Source organism: Pinus tabuliformis, chromosome J, assembly GCF_031772625.1.
Source record: "Pinus tabuliformis cultivar Carrire ecotype Pingquan chromosome J, CPIR1, whole genome shotgun sequence".
Lineage (NCBI taxonomy): Eukaryota > Viridiplantae > Streptophyta > Pinopsida > Pinales > Pinaceae > Pinus > Pinus tabuliformis.
In genome coordinates this window covers 1,056,133,788-1,056,148,805 of record NC_142295.1, presented here as the reverse complement: position 1 = coordinate 1,056,148,805, position 15,018 = coordinate 1,056,133,788, and the positions used below count along the sequence as shown (strand labels likewise).

General features: G+C 32.6%; 1 protein-coding gene across 2 annotated transcripts; it reads left to right on the top strand.

The window, feature by feature from the left end:
* The first annotated feature begins 6,137 nt into the window (after positions 1-6,137).
* LOC149230587 (metallothionein-like protein EMB30) lies at positions 6,138-6,816 on the top strand. 2 transcript variants are annotated; one of them, XM_089376101.1, is made up of 3 exons: positions 6,138-6,294; positions 6,448-6,498; positions 6,574-6,816. In XM_089376101.1, the coding sequence occupies exons 1-3, from the start codon at positions 6,245-6,247 to the stop codon at positions 6,668-6,670; spliced, it is 198 nt and encodes a 65-aa protein (XP_089232227.1). In that variant the 5' UTR covers positions 6,138-6,244; the 3' UTR covers positions 6,671-6,816. The 2 variants fall into 2 exon arrangements, with proteins under 2 accessions (XP_089232227.1, XP_089232228.1); XM_089376102.1 differs by having other exon boundaries at positions 6,139-6,294; positions 6,589-6,816.
* The last annotated feature ends 8,202 nt before the right edge of the window (positions 6,817-15,018 follow it).

Below are 15,018 nucleotides of genomic sequence, written 5' to 3'. Positions count from 1 at the left end.
CTATGTTGACAGAGAAAAAGGTGTTTTGTTTGATGTTGGTGTTGCCATTAATGCCAACGGGGGAGAATGTTAGAAATATGTTGTCATTGATGTCAACAGGTGATAAAGAAAATGGAAATTGCAAAGCACTATAAATGGTGTTGTCATGATTGGAATGGGAAAAAGTAAAGGCAATGACAAAGGTGGCATAGACAAAACAAAGGTAAAGGAAAACGCATTGCAACTGGTAAAGGAAATATAAAAGAGTGGAAAAGGTGGCTGAAATAGTGAAAATGCTTTGTATACAATTCTGGAGTAGCAGAACATCTCAGATGTAGGTGAAACCCACTCAGATGGATAGAGCTATGAAAGATCTTTCCAATGGTGTGTGGAAGTCTGAAATTGGCCTCTTGGATCGAGAAATAGAATGAGACAAAGTTGGTGACACCAATATCAAGATAACAAAGTTAGAGGAGGTTGGATGAGCTTTGGCACACAACCAAAGTTGGCACAAGTGCCAAACCTAGCAGCAGAGCAACCAAACAATGGATCGGGCTCACGTGGAAGCCATAGTAGCAGCAGGAAGCATTTCTATTAGGCAGGCGAAGCCCGCTTGACTCCCTATCCTAGTGAAGGAAGCTCGAAAACATTACCCCAGTGCAATCCTTTTGACTCACAGGTCTAAGTGACCAAGATCCAAAGAGCGAGTGGAACCCACCCGAAGGCAGTACCCTCGTGGAATTACCCTGACGGTATAGTTTTGGCACATAAAACAAATGTGCCTGGCGAAGGACGCCGATACACAGCAGTAGAGAGCTAGCCAATGAGATTTGAGAAGAGGATCACACTCTGGCAGCTTAGCCCGTTGAGGGTTAACTCGGAGGGAAAACATAGTGACAGTATAGTAAGGTGTTGGCAGGGAAAAAATCTATGAAAAATAAAGGAAATGGCTGGTAATCCTGGAAACCAATTAATAAAGAAATTACTAGTAGAACAAGTCTCTAGGACCCACTTTCTCTCTCCTACGATAAGACAGGTGGCAACATGAGATTAGGCCAGATGAAAGAGGAAGGTGATGTCAGCACAACTAATAGGAGGTGGACATGTGGCAATCATTTTTGGCATTTTTGGGCACCCCCATGCCTTGTATTTGGGTGACATACATGTCACCCCTCACAGGTCGACACATGGTAGGTGTGATGTCATTATGATGTCATCTTGATGGGGTTAGCCCGAAATATTTAAAATGGCATAAAGTAATGCATCGGGTTACAGGGCATCGAGACACTACGGGAGTTGACAGAGCGGTGGCTAATAATAGGGGTGTTGGGTCAACCCCATTGATAACTCATCCTACTGGATGGAACCCAGGAAATTAATATGGAGGCACACGGGAGTGTGTCGGGATAGAAGGGGCTACGAGCCACACACTCGCATAGGGTCTGATGTAGCCATTGGAGGCCAGGGGTGTGGTGGATAATAAAAGGATTCGGGTACCTTCAAGAACATTTCATGTAGAAATGAACCCTTGGGACATTTCGCGTAAAAATGAACCCATGGCATAGAGAATAGAGTCGTAGAGGCTCTTGGAAGGTGCCATGCTAAGCGTTTGGACTTGTCCCTTGATATTTTCGCATAGAAACATGACCAAGGGCATGAAAACAATAGAATGTGGGGCCATCCCTAGAACTCGGAATCCCGTAACTTATTAAGAATTGCAATTAACAGAAAATCCAAGAGCTTGGGATCTTCGACAATAGTGTTGGGCATGGTTGCTTCGCGTAGAAGCAAGACCAATGACATAAGAGTTGTTAATAAAGGAAATCAACCCGTGGAGGGCTTGACAAGGCTAAGTGCCCAGTGGCCTAGCCGATGGTTGCAAAGACTAGTTCTATGGTTGCAAAACTGGTAAAAGGAGTTAGCGAAGGGGGTTTAAGCATAGAACAATGAAACAATTAGTTTTGGCAAGGAAATTTGGTAGTTAAACCAAATTAACTACAAATAAAAACAACAGGTGCATTGCTAAATTCTGTAAAAAAATATAATGCAAAGAATAAGTAGAAAAGCCCAGTTCAAGTTGTAGAAAAGGGCAGTAAAGGTCAGGTTGACTTGGAGATTAAGCACAAAATAGGAAACATAGTTCAGAGGACTGAGATGAACAAGGCAAAGACAAAAAATAAGTTCTCATGCAAAAAATAAAAAAATAAATAAAGCCAAAGATAACAACAAGAAAAATATATAAAAGCAAGCCTAATCAAGCAGAATCAATAGAATCTTTTTTAAGACAGAGTTTCTGGTGCAGTGAGGTGTTAGTATGGTGAAGTTGTTTTCTGCAGTGGTGAGAAGAAACAAGTGGTTGCAAGGGTTGGGGTGTTGAATGAGAATTCAAGTAGCAGATTGTGCAATGTGCAATCAAATTCAAGAGCAACAGAGGTTTGCTGGTGGTTGCATGAGAGAAAGTAGCAGAGTGTTGTAGGAGTAGGTGTGTTCAGTGATGAAAAATTGTTGAACGTATTGGTGATTTGTTCAATAATCGGAGATTGATGAAGTTTTTTACATCAGTAATCAAATATTTCCGAAGGTATTAGTGATTAACGAATTCAACTATTTTGGAAGTAGAGAAGGCCTATTGATTTGAGTTTGAAAATAGATGAAAGATGGATCAACGAGGCTAGCAAGAGGTAACTTGCAAACTAGGGGTTGAAGTTGTTTCTAGTGGGCGCTAGTAAATGTTTAGGGGCAACAATCCCTTTTAATAGACACTGATAAACGAGCAGGGACAAGAGTCCCTTTTAGTGGGTACTGGTAAACGAGCAGGGGCAACAACCCCTTTCAGTGGTAGGTGATAAACAAGGAGGGATTGAAGTTCCTTTCAATAGTGGCTGCTAACCCTAGAATTGGTAGCTTGTGGGGCCATGATGTAATCAAGTTGAAGCTTTTAATAAAAAGAAGATTGGTGTATTGTGTATATGTTGCTCATGTGCAAAATGTTTATGATGTTATGCATGATTGAGTTGCATTGCTTATTCATAAATAATTGTTAAAGAGATTAAAAAGTGAAATTTGTTAAGAACTGTATAATTTTTCCACACTATTGATTCACCTCCCTCTCAGTAGTGTCTTGGTTCCCATTGTTTCTAACAATATATGCAATAATTTAAATAAGATATGCAAGACTTAGTTTTGTATTAAGAAGTGGTCATTTTAGGTCTCATAAAGATCATATTTATTTGCTTATTTTTAGAAATATAATGGTTAATTTACAAATCTAACCATAAATAGATTAATTTTTAGTGAAATCCAATTTCCAATTTTACTTCTAATTTTCATTTATCAATTATAGATTTTAAAACATCAAATTTAACATTATAAATAGAAAGGGCATCCATGCCATTGAAGGTAGTCATTGTTGAATGTCTATTTTGAAGATAGTTGTCATTTGATTTTAGATAATATATATACAACATCCCTAATGGTGAAGGAAGCCTTTCTTAAATGTATATGGTCAAGATAACCAACTTGACTATAGAAAATATAACCTTGTTTTGAGCCAAGATCATATATGTATCCATTAGGGAAGTAGATTATCTTGTTATATTGCACTTCAATGGAATCCTCATTCTCTAACATATTTCATTTCTAGTGGACTTAACTGGGGAATTATGTCCCATTGGTAGTTGTTAGGCCAATGGAAAATTAGAAATAAGCTTTCGAGAAAACTAGATTTTTTTTTTTTAATTTATGGAAAATAAAAGCATTCAACATTTTCCAAAAAGTTTATTTAAAATTGCAAAAAAAATAATAATAATGCACCACACTCGGGAGGCAAGAATTAATAAAATAATTAAACTTTAAATGATGAAATGTATTACCAAAATACATAAAAAAGACTTAAAAACTTAAGAGTCTAAAATTCTATAGCCTTATCTAAAATTGTTATGGATTTTATATTTGTAAATAATTTTTTTTATAAAAAACTAAATTAAAAAATAATTATAATACATCTATTAAAAATTAATAGTTATTCTATCTAAAATTTATGAGAGATTTTTCAGCGTAAATCACATGATATTTCATTTGTCAACGCTTTTTGAACCAACTAGTGTGGTTCATTGTCAGGACAAGTTGAAGAATCAGATCAAGCATTGCCTGTTAAATAGTCCGAGCAGAACCTCCAACGGCTATAATTTTTTACCAGGCAACGGCTATATTGACTAACGGCTAAATATCACTGGGGAACAGTTAGACAGACCAGAGGCATAAAAATAAGTTAATTTCATTGCTAGTTAGTTATATTATTATTAAATTAAAAGTCAAAGGGATATATGAATTTTCTTAGGGGTTTTAAATATATATATAGATATATATATATATATAGATATATATATATATATATATATATATATATATATATATATATAAAATTAATTAATTTTAAATGATTATTAAGTTAATAGTTAGTTATAAAAAGTATTAACTATTTAATAAAAATATATTAGAATAAGTCAAGTGTTAGAAAAAATAAGATTTTAAATATTCAGATTTAATTAATTGTTTATCTAATTGTTAAATTAACCTAAAGGTATTAACTAATTTAATTGTTTATATGAATTTACCTAAAAGTCTTTACATATATATATATATATATATATATATATATATATTTAATTTTTTTAAGATAATAGTTAGTTATAAATAGAAATATATTATTAGACTAAGTCAAATGTTCGAAAGAAAATAATATTCTGATATAATTAATAGATTATCTTAATCGTTAAATTAACATACAATTAAAGTGAAAAAAAAAAGAGAACACAGGCCAAAGGATACCGGATAAAGGATACGGGATAACAAGAACAAGCCAAAAAACGAGGGAGGGGAGGAAGGGAAGAAAACAATTAGGAAGAGAGTGTTGGGACCTAGCAACTACTAATCTTCCAGCAATCCTCTCTATTGAGATTGCTCGACCTTTTTCCAATCTCAAGGGCTTCCCTAAATTTCCGATGATGGAATTGCGAAACTCTAGCAATCACACTAGCCTCATCAATACACACATGATGTTTGTTTTTTTTGCATGTTCAGCTAAAACAAAAGACTTGGTTCTCCTATGTCTAAGGTCAACTGCATGTTCACTAATCCTTTGATTAATGGAGCGACCAGTGTCACCAATATAGGGGGTCGCACAGAAACAAGGGATAATATATACCCCTTTCATATCCTTAGGGTTGATAGGACCCTTCACTAATCCGAGAGACTTACAAATGGTGTTAAGGGGCCTAAAGGTCGAGGGGACATTAGTCAATATAGCCATTGTCTAGTCAAGAATTATAGCCATTCTTCTCGACTATTTAACATGCAATACTTGATCTGATTCTTCAACTTATCCTAACGATGAACACACTGGTTGGTTCGAAACGTGTCGACAAATGAAATATCATGTGAACTTGATATGGATCACAGAAGCCTCAATTCAACTATCTAAAATTATTATGCATTTTATATTTGTGACTAAAAAATTATAAAAAAAATTGTTTAAAAAATTATAATATATTGAATTATTAACTTAATTTGTATCTCAATAAATAAATTCTGAGTTTTCATTGAGTGAAAAAAGTTTTAAAAATTCTATATTGAATTATTAACTTTTAACTTAATTGGATAATTTGATAGTTCAATAAAATATGTTTTTTTAATAAACGAGAAAAAATTTTATATATAAATGAGGAAGAGTTTTACATCTACGATGAAATAAATATAGCTACATGAAATAAATATAGCTATTTGGAAACTTGAGAACTATTCACTGATGCAGCACAGTCGCAGCATCTTGTAGCCGTTCCGCGCACTAAATGTACCTTCAAATTCAAAAGTAAAGTTTCCGAGTCCCACCGCAATATTATACTATATTTGTATAGGAGGCAGAAGCGCACCATTAAAATGAATGGTGGTAACCATCTCAATAATGTTAGATTCTTCTCATTTCCCTATACGAATGACGTGCCGATCAGCGGCTTTATTGAGTTCAGAAGATGCCTTTCCCAAAGTTGAACTTCAATACGTCCGTCGGATCTACTAGATCGGACGCTTGCAACTCCCCGCTGATTTCATGACTTTCGAGGAGGGGTCTTCGGCCCGCTTACCCAGGCTGCCGCGCTGTGGCCTGCACTCTATATATTGGTGGGCGAGCAAAGCTTGAGAAGGTAAGCGAGCACTTGAGAAGTTACATGTGAAGGAATTGGTTTCTGTGATAATTGTTGTTGCGAACATGTCGAGCGACTGCGCAAATTGTGACTGCGCTGACAAGAGCCACTGCACGTATGTTCTCTACTCATTTTTTTACAGTTTTCTTTTAATCTCGATTTCTATCCATCTCTCTTTCTTTCCCTTTTCAACTTTCGTGTCGTTTGTCACGAGTTCGAATCTAGCTACGTCTGAGCTCGTTCGTTTTTGGGTTGTTTTGTTGCACAGTAAAAAGGGCTTCCAGATGGACAGTATTGTGGAGACAAGCTATGAGATGGGGTACTGCGTTATATGTAGTTGTTATAACTTTCATTTCTATGGTTCCAGAATGATATGATAATTGAATTTATTTGGTTTTGGTGTAAACAGGCATGTTGTGCATGCATCTCTGGAGAACGACTGCAAGTGCGGCCCCAACTGCCAGTGCGATACTTGCAGCTGCCACACCTGAGTCAATATGTTCTCTGTAATAGTGCTCGTCTCTCCAACTGGTGTCTAATAATAAGTCCAGTATCTTCCGGCAGGCACGAAGGATGTTTGTGCAGTGTCATAGATGTTACTTTACCACGACTTTTAAATAAAGACTCAGTTTACCTAGATTTGGGATTTTCAGTGTGGTTTCTATTGTTTATCACATGATAATTATTATTGCTACTCACCTTAATCTATCTTTGTTGATTTTTTCAAAAATGTTTAGATAGGAATATGTATGTGGGCTTCTGAAATGACATTTTTAGATGTGTTAATTTCTAAATTGAGATTCATAAATTTGTTAATTTGTTTTTAAATTAAAATAGATATACTTGAAATTACATTATTAATGTTGAGAGATAATTTAGTATCAGTGTAAATTGACCTGGAATTTTTAATTATTTTTAGTCTCTTTTAAAAAATGTTTAAGGTAGGTTTGTATTAGAAGTGTTTTAAATAAATATAGATTTCTTTAATTTTGTTTTCTTTTTTTTTCCAATTAAATTAAATTAAATTGAAAAACAATTCACATTTATAAAACATAATATTTTTAACCAGTTAAAATTTTAATTTTAGGATTTTAGGAATAGAGTGATGTAATTATCAATGAAATTATAATATTCATTTTTTTTTTAAATAAAACTCTTAATCCATCACAATATTGCAATCTTATATTTATAATTTTTAATTGTTTTTAAAATTTTTAATTAAATTTTAAATAAAATTAATAATAATTAGAAAATGTTAAAAAATAACGACATAATAAAATAAATTAGTGTGAATTACATATTAATAAATTAAATTTAAAATAATTAGAATTCATAAAATATATAGTTATATTTTAAACAATAATAAGTTAAATTATATGAATTAATTTTAATTTATAATAATTTTTTTATTATATAAATAAATTTCAAAATCATACATTTTTATTTTTTAAAAATATTTAACTAATTAATATAATTCAAGAACTAAAATCTAAAAAAAAATACATCATATCTAAAATATACTGAATACTGAATTTTTAGTTTCATTTATTATTGTAGTTAAAGTCTTAAAACCTAAATTAATTTCAAAATTGAAATCATACATTTTTATTTTATTTTTAATTTTTAAAAAATATTTAACTAATTAAATTAATTCAAGTACTAAAATCTAAATGAGAATACATTCTATCTCAAATACATTGAATTTTTAGATTCATTTATTATTATAGTTAAAGCCTTAAAATATTATGATGTTTTATGTTCATTTATATATGTTGTTGACATATAATAGAAATTAACATATTGGATATAAGGATGAGACAAGTAGAGTTAAGAAATGAAATATATGTAGTGCTTCAAATTTAATGTGCAAAACTTAGTTCTGTATTAATAAGTAGTCGTTTTACATTTCATAAAGATCATATTTGTAATGTTTATTTCTAGAAATTAATTGTTAATTTATAAATTTAATCATGAATAGATAAATTGTTAGTGGAATTCAATTTCCAATTCTAGTTTTAGTTTTCATATACAATTTATAGATTTTAAACAAGAAATTTAGCATTACAGGTAGAAGGGACATCCATGGCATTAAAGGTAGTCATTCTTGAATGTCTATTGTCAAGATACTTATCTTTTGATTTGAGACAATAAATAAACAACATCACTAATAGTGAAGGCAATCTCATGTATGTGGTCAAGATAACCATCTTAATTCTAGAAAATATAACCTTGTTTTGAGAGAAGTTCATATATGTTTCCATTAGGGAAGTATATTATGTTATTATATTTCACTTCAATGGAATCCTCATTCCCTAATAGAGTTCCTTTCTAGTGGATCTTACTCAGGAAAGGGTACTTTAACTTGTTCTAAATAAAATTGCAATATCAATAAGCATAATGATGATTCCAAAATAAATTTCTAGTTGGAGACAAGAAGGACATGCTTCTTTTGTGAAACTTCTACATAGTAAATGCTAATCTAATAAAAAACATTCATATTAATTAGTGTTTGTAATATCATACAAAGAAAAAATTAATTTCCATTTTGTTATAGGGTCAATAAGGCCTTGTTGCTTCTCCTGAAATGAGAAAGGGAGTTGGGACTATAGGGCATTGATATAAGCATTTCAACCTTTAAATCTAAACAAGTTTAGCATATTTCCATAACTTATCTCTCAAGCATTAGAGAAATTTTGAGGTTTAAAATGGGCCTATTAAAGAATATTAATATAATAATAGTGGAAATAATAAAATAAGATTATATTACATCATCAAATTTTAGAGGGTAAAAAAACTACTTTTTCAACTCGTATTTTCAACTTATCTCCATACGGTTTTACTAAAATTTCCAGCGGAAGCACTCATTGGATGTGGAATTTAATTCTTCATCCAAAGAATGCCCATGTTGCATACTTTTGATGGACCCTGCTATATGAAAAATGAGAAATACATGAAAAATTGTGATTGCAATAGTGTTTTTTATGTATTTCTCATTTTTCGTATAGCATGGTCCATCAAAAGTATGCAACATGGGTACTCCTTAGAAGAGGAATTAAATTCCACATCCAATGAGTGATCTAGCTCTACGTTTGAGTAAAATCGTAGGGAGATAAGTTGAAAATATGAGTTGAAAAAGTGTTTTTTATTTTTATTTTTTTATTCTTAATTTTTTTACCTTTTTACTCCAAAAATGGTGAATCATCCCCCATGATTGACATCATCATCATCATCATCTTCAATCATATTAGTTCTTATAAATTTGATTTTGGTTGTACATTTTTGTTTTGAGGCCCATTTTAAAACTAAAAAATTCTCTAATGGCTCCACTTGGACTTTGTGCATTAAACTTGAACGAGTCCTCTTCTAGAATTAACTTTTGAACTCATATTTGTATTACATTATTTGTGCTATGATCTCTTATGTCATTTTATGTATTTGGTTTGCATGATGCAAGTTAATGCTTCCCCATCATGATAGTTTAGTTGTAATGGAAATCTAGAAAAAAAACAACCTATTGACTAGGATTTATTATATGTACGTGCACAACTTATTAGGAAATGAAATGAAAAGTAGTTTGGTTTTTGGAATATATATCACTTTCATTTATGGAAATTTGATAAATTAAAAAAGTTGCATTCTTCTATTTGTGGTATGTTACTTTTTATTCTATATGCTCATGTATTTTGTATTGAAATGACCAAATATCGTGTATCTTCATACAAATATTTAATGAGTGCACAATTTCATCATTGATGAACATGTAGATTATATCTAAAATATATGGTTGAAAATAGCGATAAGAACAGGGTTTTAAAAAATGGATTTGTTTTTTATTATGCAGATTGAACAACAAGGTTTGTTAATTTGAAGCTAAAAACAAAGTAGCTGACTCATCTAACATATATAGGAAAAGAGGCAAGCCCGCCATTTTTGGAATATACAAGAATGCACATGCATTAATAGTAATACTCATGTGTTTTATTACATAAATTCATAACTATGTGAGTCTTCCTTTCCTTTATTATTAGGACTTATGTTTCAAACGCAAAACTTTAGCATTAGGACCTACTTTCTCCCCTAGGCATAGTCAAGAGCTTAGGCCCATCCCTTCTATGACTAATGACAAAAGGAATACTACATGCGTGTTAGAGACTCTATAGAGAGGACATGTGTCATGGTTGAATACCATGTTAATAATACTTGCAACCTAGAAGGTTTATTTTCCCACATAAGGACCTTGTATTCCTTTTTGACAATGGTCTAGGCTTTTAGATCCAACATTGATTCCCAAAACCAAATAATGACAACCATATCTCACTTAGAGGGAAAGCATCCCATAGAAAGGTCCTATGTGGTGTGTCAATGCATATTTCACCATGCTCAAGCCCAATAGCCTTTGTTAAATGCCAAAGGCCCTTATTATACTTTATTAACCATTATCAAGATGGAAAGACCCATTAATATCATTGAAAACACATAATGTCCCTTGGTAAATAACTCATATTGAAAATGTGCGCATGGTATGCAATATTTGGTGGATTTTAGGTGTTTTTTGTAGCAATGGAGATAAGATTCATTTAGAGCATAAGGTTGTTCTTGTTTCTCACAATATTGGTTATATATCTAGATGCATTCTTGGTGACCAACTTACTAATGGTGCCCACATCACCCTTGGAAGCAAATGATAACCAACAAAGATCTAATCTGCATGTTTGAGGATTTCCATGGCACTTCACAGTGAACTTAGGAATATCAATCCCACTTTTTGGCAAGCCATGCACATGAAAATGGCTTATGTGGACCCTCAATCAAGATTTTATCTTAATCAAGTTTTTAACCCTTGTACAAGTTTTGAAACCTTAATCAAGGGCTTAAAACATCAATCAAGACTTTTAAACTAAAAACAATTATATATTTGAAAATAACCTTGATTAAGGGTTTTAAAATACCACAGTTGAGAGCTTTCAAGGAATTTTAAAAAATGTGATTGAGACTTAGACGTCGATAAAGGGCTTCAAAATTAATAATCCTTCACCATTTTTGTGAGTTTTCATGGAACTTCATCTTTTTCAATGGGTAAAATTCTTTCATCTCTTCTATGGAAAGTGGTGGACTTGATGCATAGATATTCATCATTGAATTCTCTATCCAATGACAAAACTTTCTCATTTTCTCATTTTTATCATTCTAAAACTTATACATATAAATTTATCGAATAGTCAAGCCCCCCAAAGACAAAAAGATATCTCTAAAGCTACACAACTAAAACATTTAAAAATATATGTGTGCACTCTATAGATGTTTTCTTATTCAAAAGAGGGGTGTTATCGGTTTTCCATTTTAGGTAAAAGGTGAAATGCAACTTTGGGAACAAAAATGTGTCTTTAATTTGTTCACTTCAAAAAAATAATAAAAAATATGTTTTCAATTGTTTTTATTTAAATGTCAAAGATTACTTATTCATTCAAATATATGAGTTTGAAGGTTTCAATTTAAAAAAAATGTGAAACATCAAATTTTCATTGCCACATTTCATTAAAAAGTTGTTCATATATTTATGGATTCACCCTTTAGCATGAGAAGAAAATTTAGGGCTAGAGTCTCTTCTTTCCCTCCCTCAACTATGGCATGAACCTAAGATTCATCTATGATACCTAAGACAAAATAATTCCACCAATATTCAACTTACATGTGCAAGACCCCTTAGAGAGGGCATGTGTCATTGCTTATTGGTGTTGTTCATGGTGCTTATGTTTTAGAAGGTTCAATTAGGGATTCATTTCATTATTTACCCCTTCACCATGTTTATTCCTTGACACACATTTCAGATGCCCAAACAAACCCATGGTACATGTATCCTACTAAGAGGCCAAATAAATCCTACAAAGTTCATGTTTGTTCATTTGAGTATTTTTTCAAGGCTATTGATCATGACAAGCTTCAATAACATTTGAAGATAATTATTTTCAATGTTTGATGATGATAAGGACCCACAAACCATCTGGGCCCTCATGTAGTGGTTATTTATGGAATGAGTTTGTTATTTCCCTCCCTTGACTAAGATCAAGGTTGTGAGTTTTTTTTCTATACCAAATATATGTTCAAAGAATCAATACCCAACCATAATGCATGAAACATCTTAGTGCCACCCATATCCAACTCTTAGGGCAAAGACCCCTTAGTGACATCTTGTGTCACTATGTGTAGGGTATATTCATAATACTGGAGCTTCACATGGTTCAATTATGGGTCAAGACCCTTTTTTACCCACTTAATCATGTTTAGGCATCCAAACCCATTTCCATTGCATAAAACCTATTCATGGCACCCATATTACGCTCAAAGGCCTACCAAAAACCCATATCAAAGATTGATGTGTTGGTTCTATGAATCATCTAAGGCTCTTGATCCCAGGAAGATTCAATAATATCCTATGGAAGTTTTTCCTTTACCATGTTCATAGTCTTGCAACAAATCCTCGATGCACAAAAACTCATATTTGGATCTATATCCAACATTGATCCCAAAACTTCCCTAGATATTATTGGTGTTCTAGCTTACAAGTGTTTTTCATTATAATTGAGATGAAGAAGTGGTTTTTATAGCCTAAGGAAGAAATTTTTTCCTCTCCTAACCATAGAACTTAAGCTCTAGAAGGCTCATTTATGGCTTAATTCCCTTGTTTTCCACTAACCATATTTAGATCTTGCGACCTATTTATATTAAATAAATGCTACCTAAGGCATCCATGTCCTACTTAGATGTTAAAGAACCCCAACCATGGACCTAAGAATGGTTCATCGTGTGGGCCCAACATACATTCTCATTCAAGGCATGTTTTGTGGTTCATGGCATCCATATCTCTCCAGTAACCCAAAGATGTCATACAAGGATCTCATGAGGTTGTTTAAGAACATGTTCATCATTATAGCCTTAGAAGCTCCATGGGTATTATGTTTTTTTCATGGTGTTTGAGATTGAAAAGAATCCCTTAAGGTATAAGGTCCATTATTCGTCTCTCGTGACCTTGTTTAGACATCTAAACATGTTCTTAGTGCATAAATAACCTAGTCATGGTACTCATAGCACCCATAGAGCACATTTATAACCAAAAGATGTTAGATGTGGAGGTTTGAGGAATTATCCATGGTGCTTGAGCCTAAGAACCAAGGTATAGGGGTAGACGATCTTATTTCCCTCCTCTAGATATGGTCACCAACTAGAGACCATCCATGATGTCTAAGACCTCATAGTGGTGCACATATTCAACTCAAATGTCAAGGACTCCCTAGAGAGGGCTCGATTCATGGTTTCTAAGTGTTTTCATGGTCCTAAGATTTAAAATGTTCAATAAGGCATTAATAACCATCCACTATCCTATGTGGTGCTCTAAAAACATGTTCATGGTGCTTGAGTCAAGGCCTTGCAAACCATATTTCTCTTATGTGGTGGTGTGAGAATGTGTTCATGGTACTTGAGTGAGAGAAGTTATGCATATGGATTATTGTTTCTTTTTTACTCCCCAACCAATGTAAATATTACTTATGTTGTTATGTAAAAGGATTGTTCATGGTTATCAGGTAAGAGAATGTTCAATTAGGGATAAAATCCCTTATTTACCCCCCTGACCATGTGTAGACATTCATACCTATTTTCAATTCACAAAACCAACTCATGGCCCTTGTATACCACTTAAAGGCTTACAAAAAATGCCTAAAAATAATTCATATAGTGGTTCAAGGACTCATTCAAGGCTCTTGAGCTTGAGAAGATTCAATAATATCTTAAGGAACTTGCTTTCCTTCCTTACCCATGTTTAAGGCATTATGACCCATCCTCAATGTGTAAAGGCTCCCAAAAGCATCTATATCCAACTTTGATGCTAAAAGGCCCTAGAAAGGGTATGTGTCATGATTTGTAGTTGTTGATGATGTTTGTGCTCGAGAATTGGAATTTAGGGGCTAAGGCCCAAGTGTTATCCTCTAGAAAGTTCATTTAATTCTTAAGCTCCTTATTCCTCCCCCCCCAACCAACCATGTTTAGAACTTGAAGCCCATTTCCAATGTACAAAACCTACTCATGGCACGTGTATCCCACTCAAATGTTAGAAATCCCCAATCATGACCCCATTAATGATTCATGATGTCGAACTACGATACATTCTCATTAAGACAATGTGTTTTTGTTTAATAATAGTGCCTATATCGCTTTCACATGCTAAAACGCCATACAAAGGTGTTATATGGCCATTCAAGATGTAATTATCATTATAATGTTAAAAACATTTATACATTTATTTAAAACTATTATGTAGAATACTTTCTAGATCCTAATAATTAATTTAGATTATAATATAATACTATATCTAAATGCTTTACTACACCTTTTTAACATTTATGATAACCATATTATACATATATTTAAACCTTGTTAATTATTATAAGTTTTTGTTCATAATATCTAGAATAGTACCATTATTTATCTTAATAAAGATAATAACTCAGAGTTTCTCTTTTAAAGGATTATAACTATAAATTGTGCTAGATGTTGCAAAAGACACGTGATAAGTTTGCAGCATACGAAAGAAGAGAATAAATGAAGAAAGATGTGATATGTTATGCGATATAAATATTTCCCAATTTGGAACTATTTCCTTTGAAACATAATTTTTTTCCCTCTACATTTCGCAATGCTCACATAAATGGAGACTTATTTCCCTCAATCTTGTTTTAAAATTAAAAGCAATAAACTTTAAAATAATATTCCATAATATGTTGGCATAAACAATAAAAATTACCTAGATAACTTGTACATGAGACTAATTTTATTAACAAAAGAT

Bases quoted from the DNA above. Each gene is read 5' to 3' on its own strand.
- LOC149230587 (XM_089376101.1), top strand. From the start codon at position 6,245: ATGTCGAGCGACTGCGCAAATTGTGACTGCGCTGACAAGAGCCACTGC. The intron at 6,295-6,447 runs GTATGTTCTCTA...TTTGTTGCACAG, and splicing joins GCTGACAAGAGCCACTGCAC to TAAAAAGGGCTTCCAGATGG. The intron at 6,499-6,573 runs GTACTGCGTTAT...GAATTTATTTGG, and splicing joins GAGACAAGCTATGAGATGGG to TTTTGGTGTAAACAGGCATG.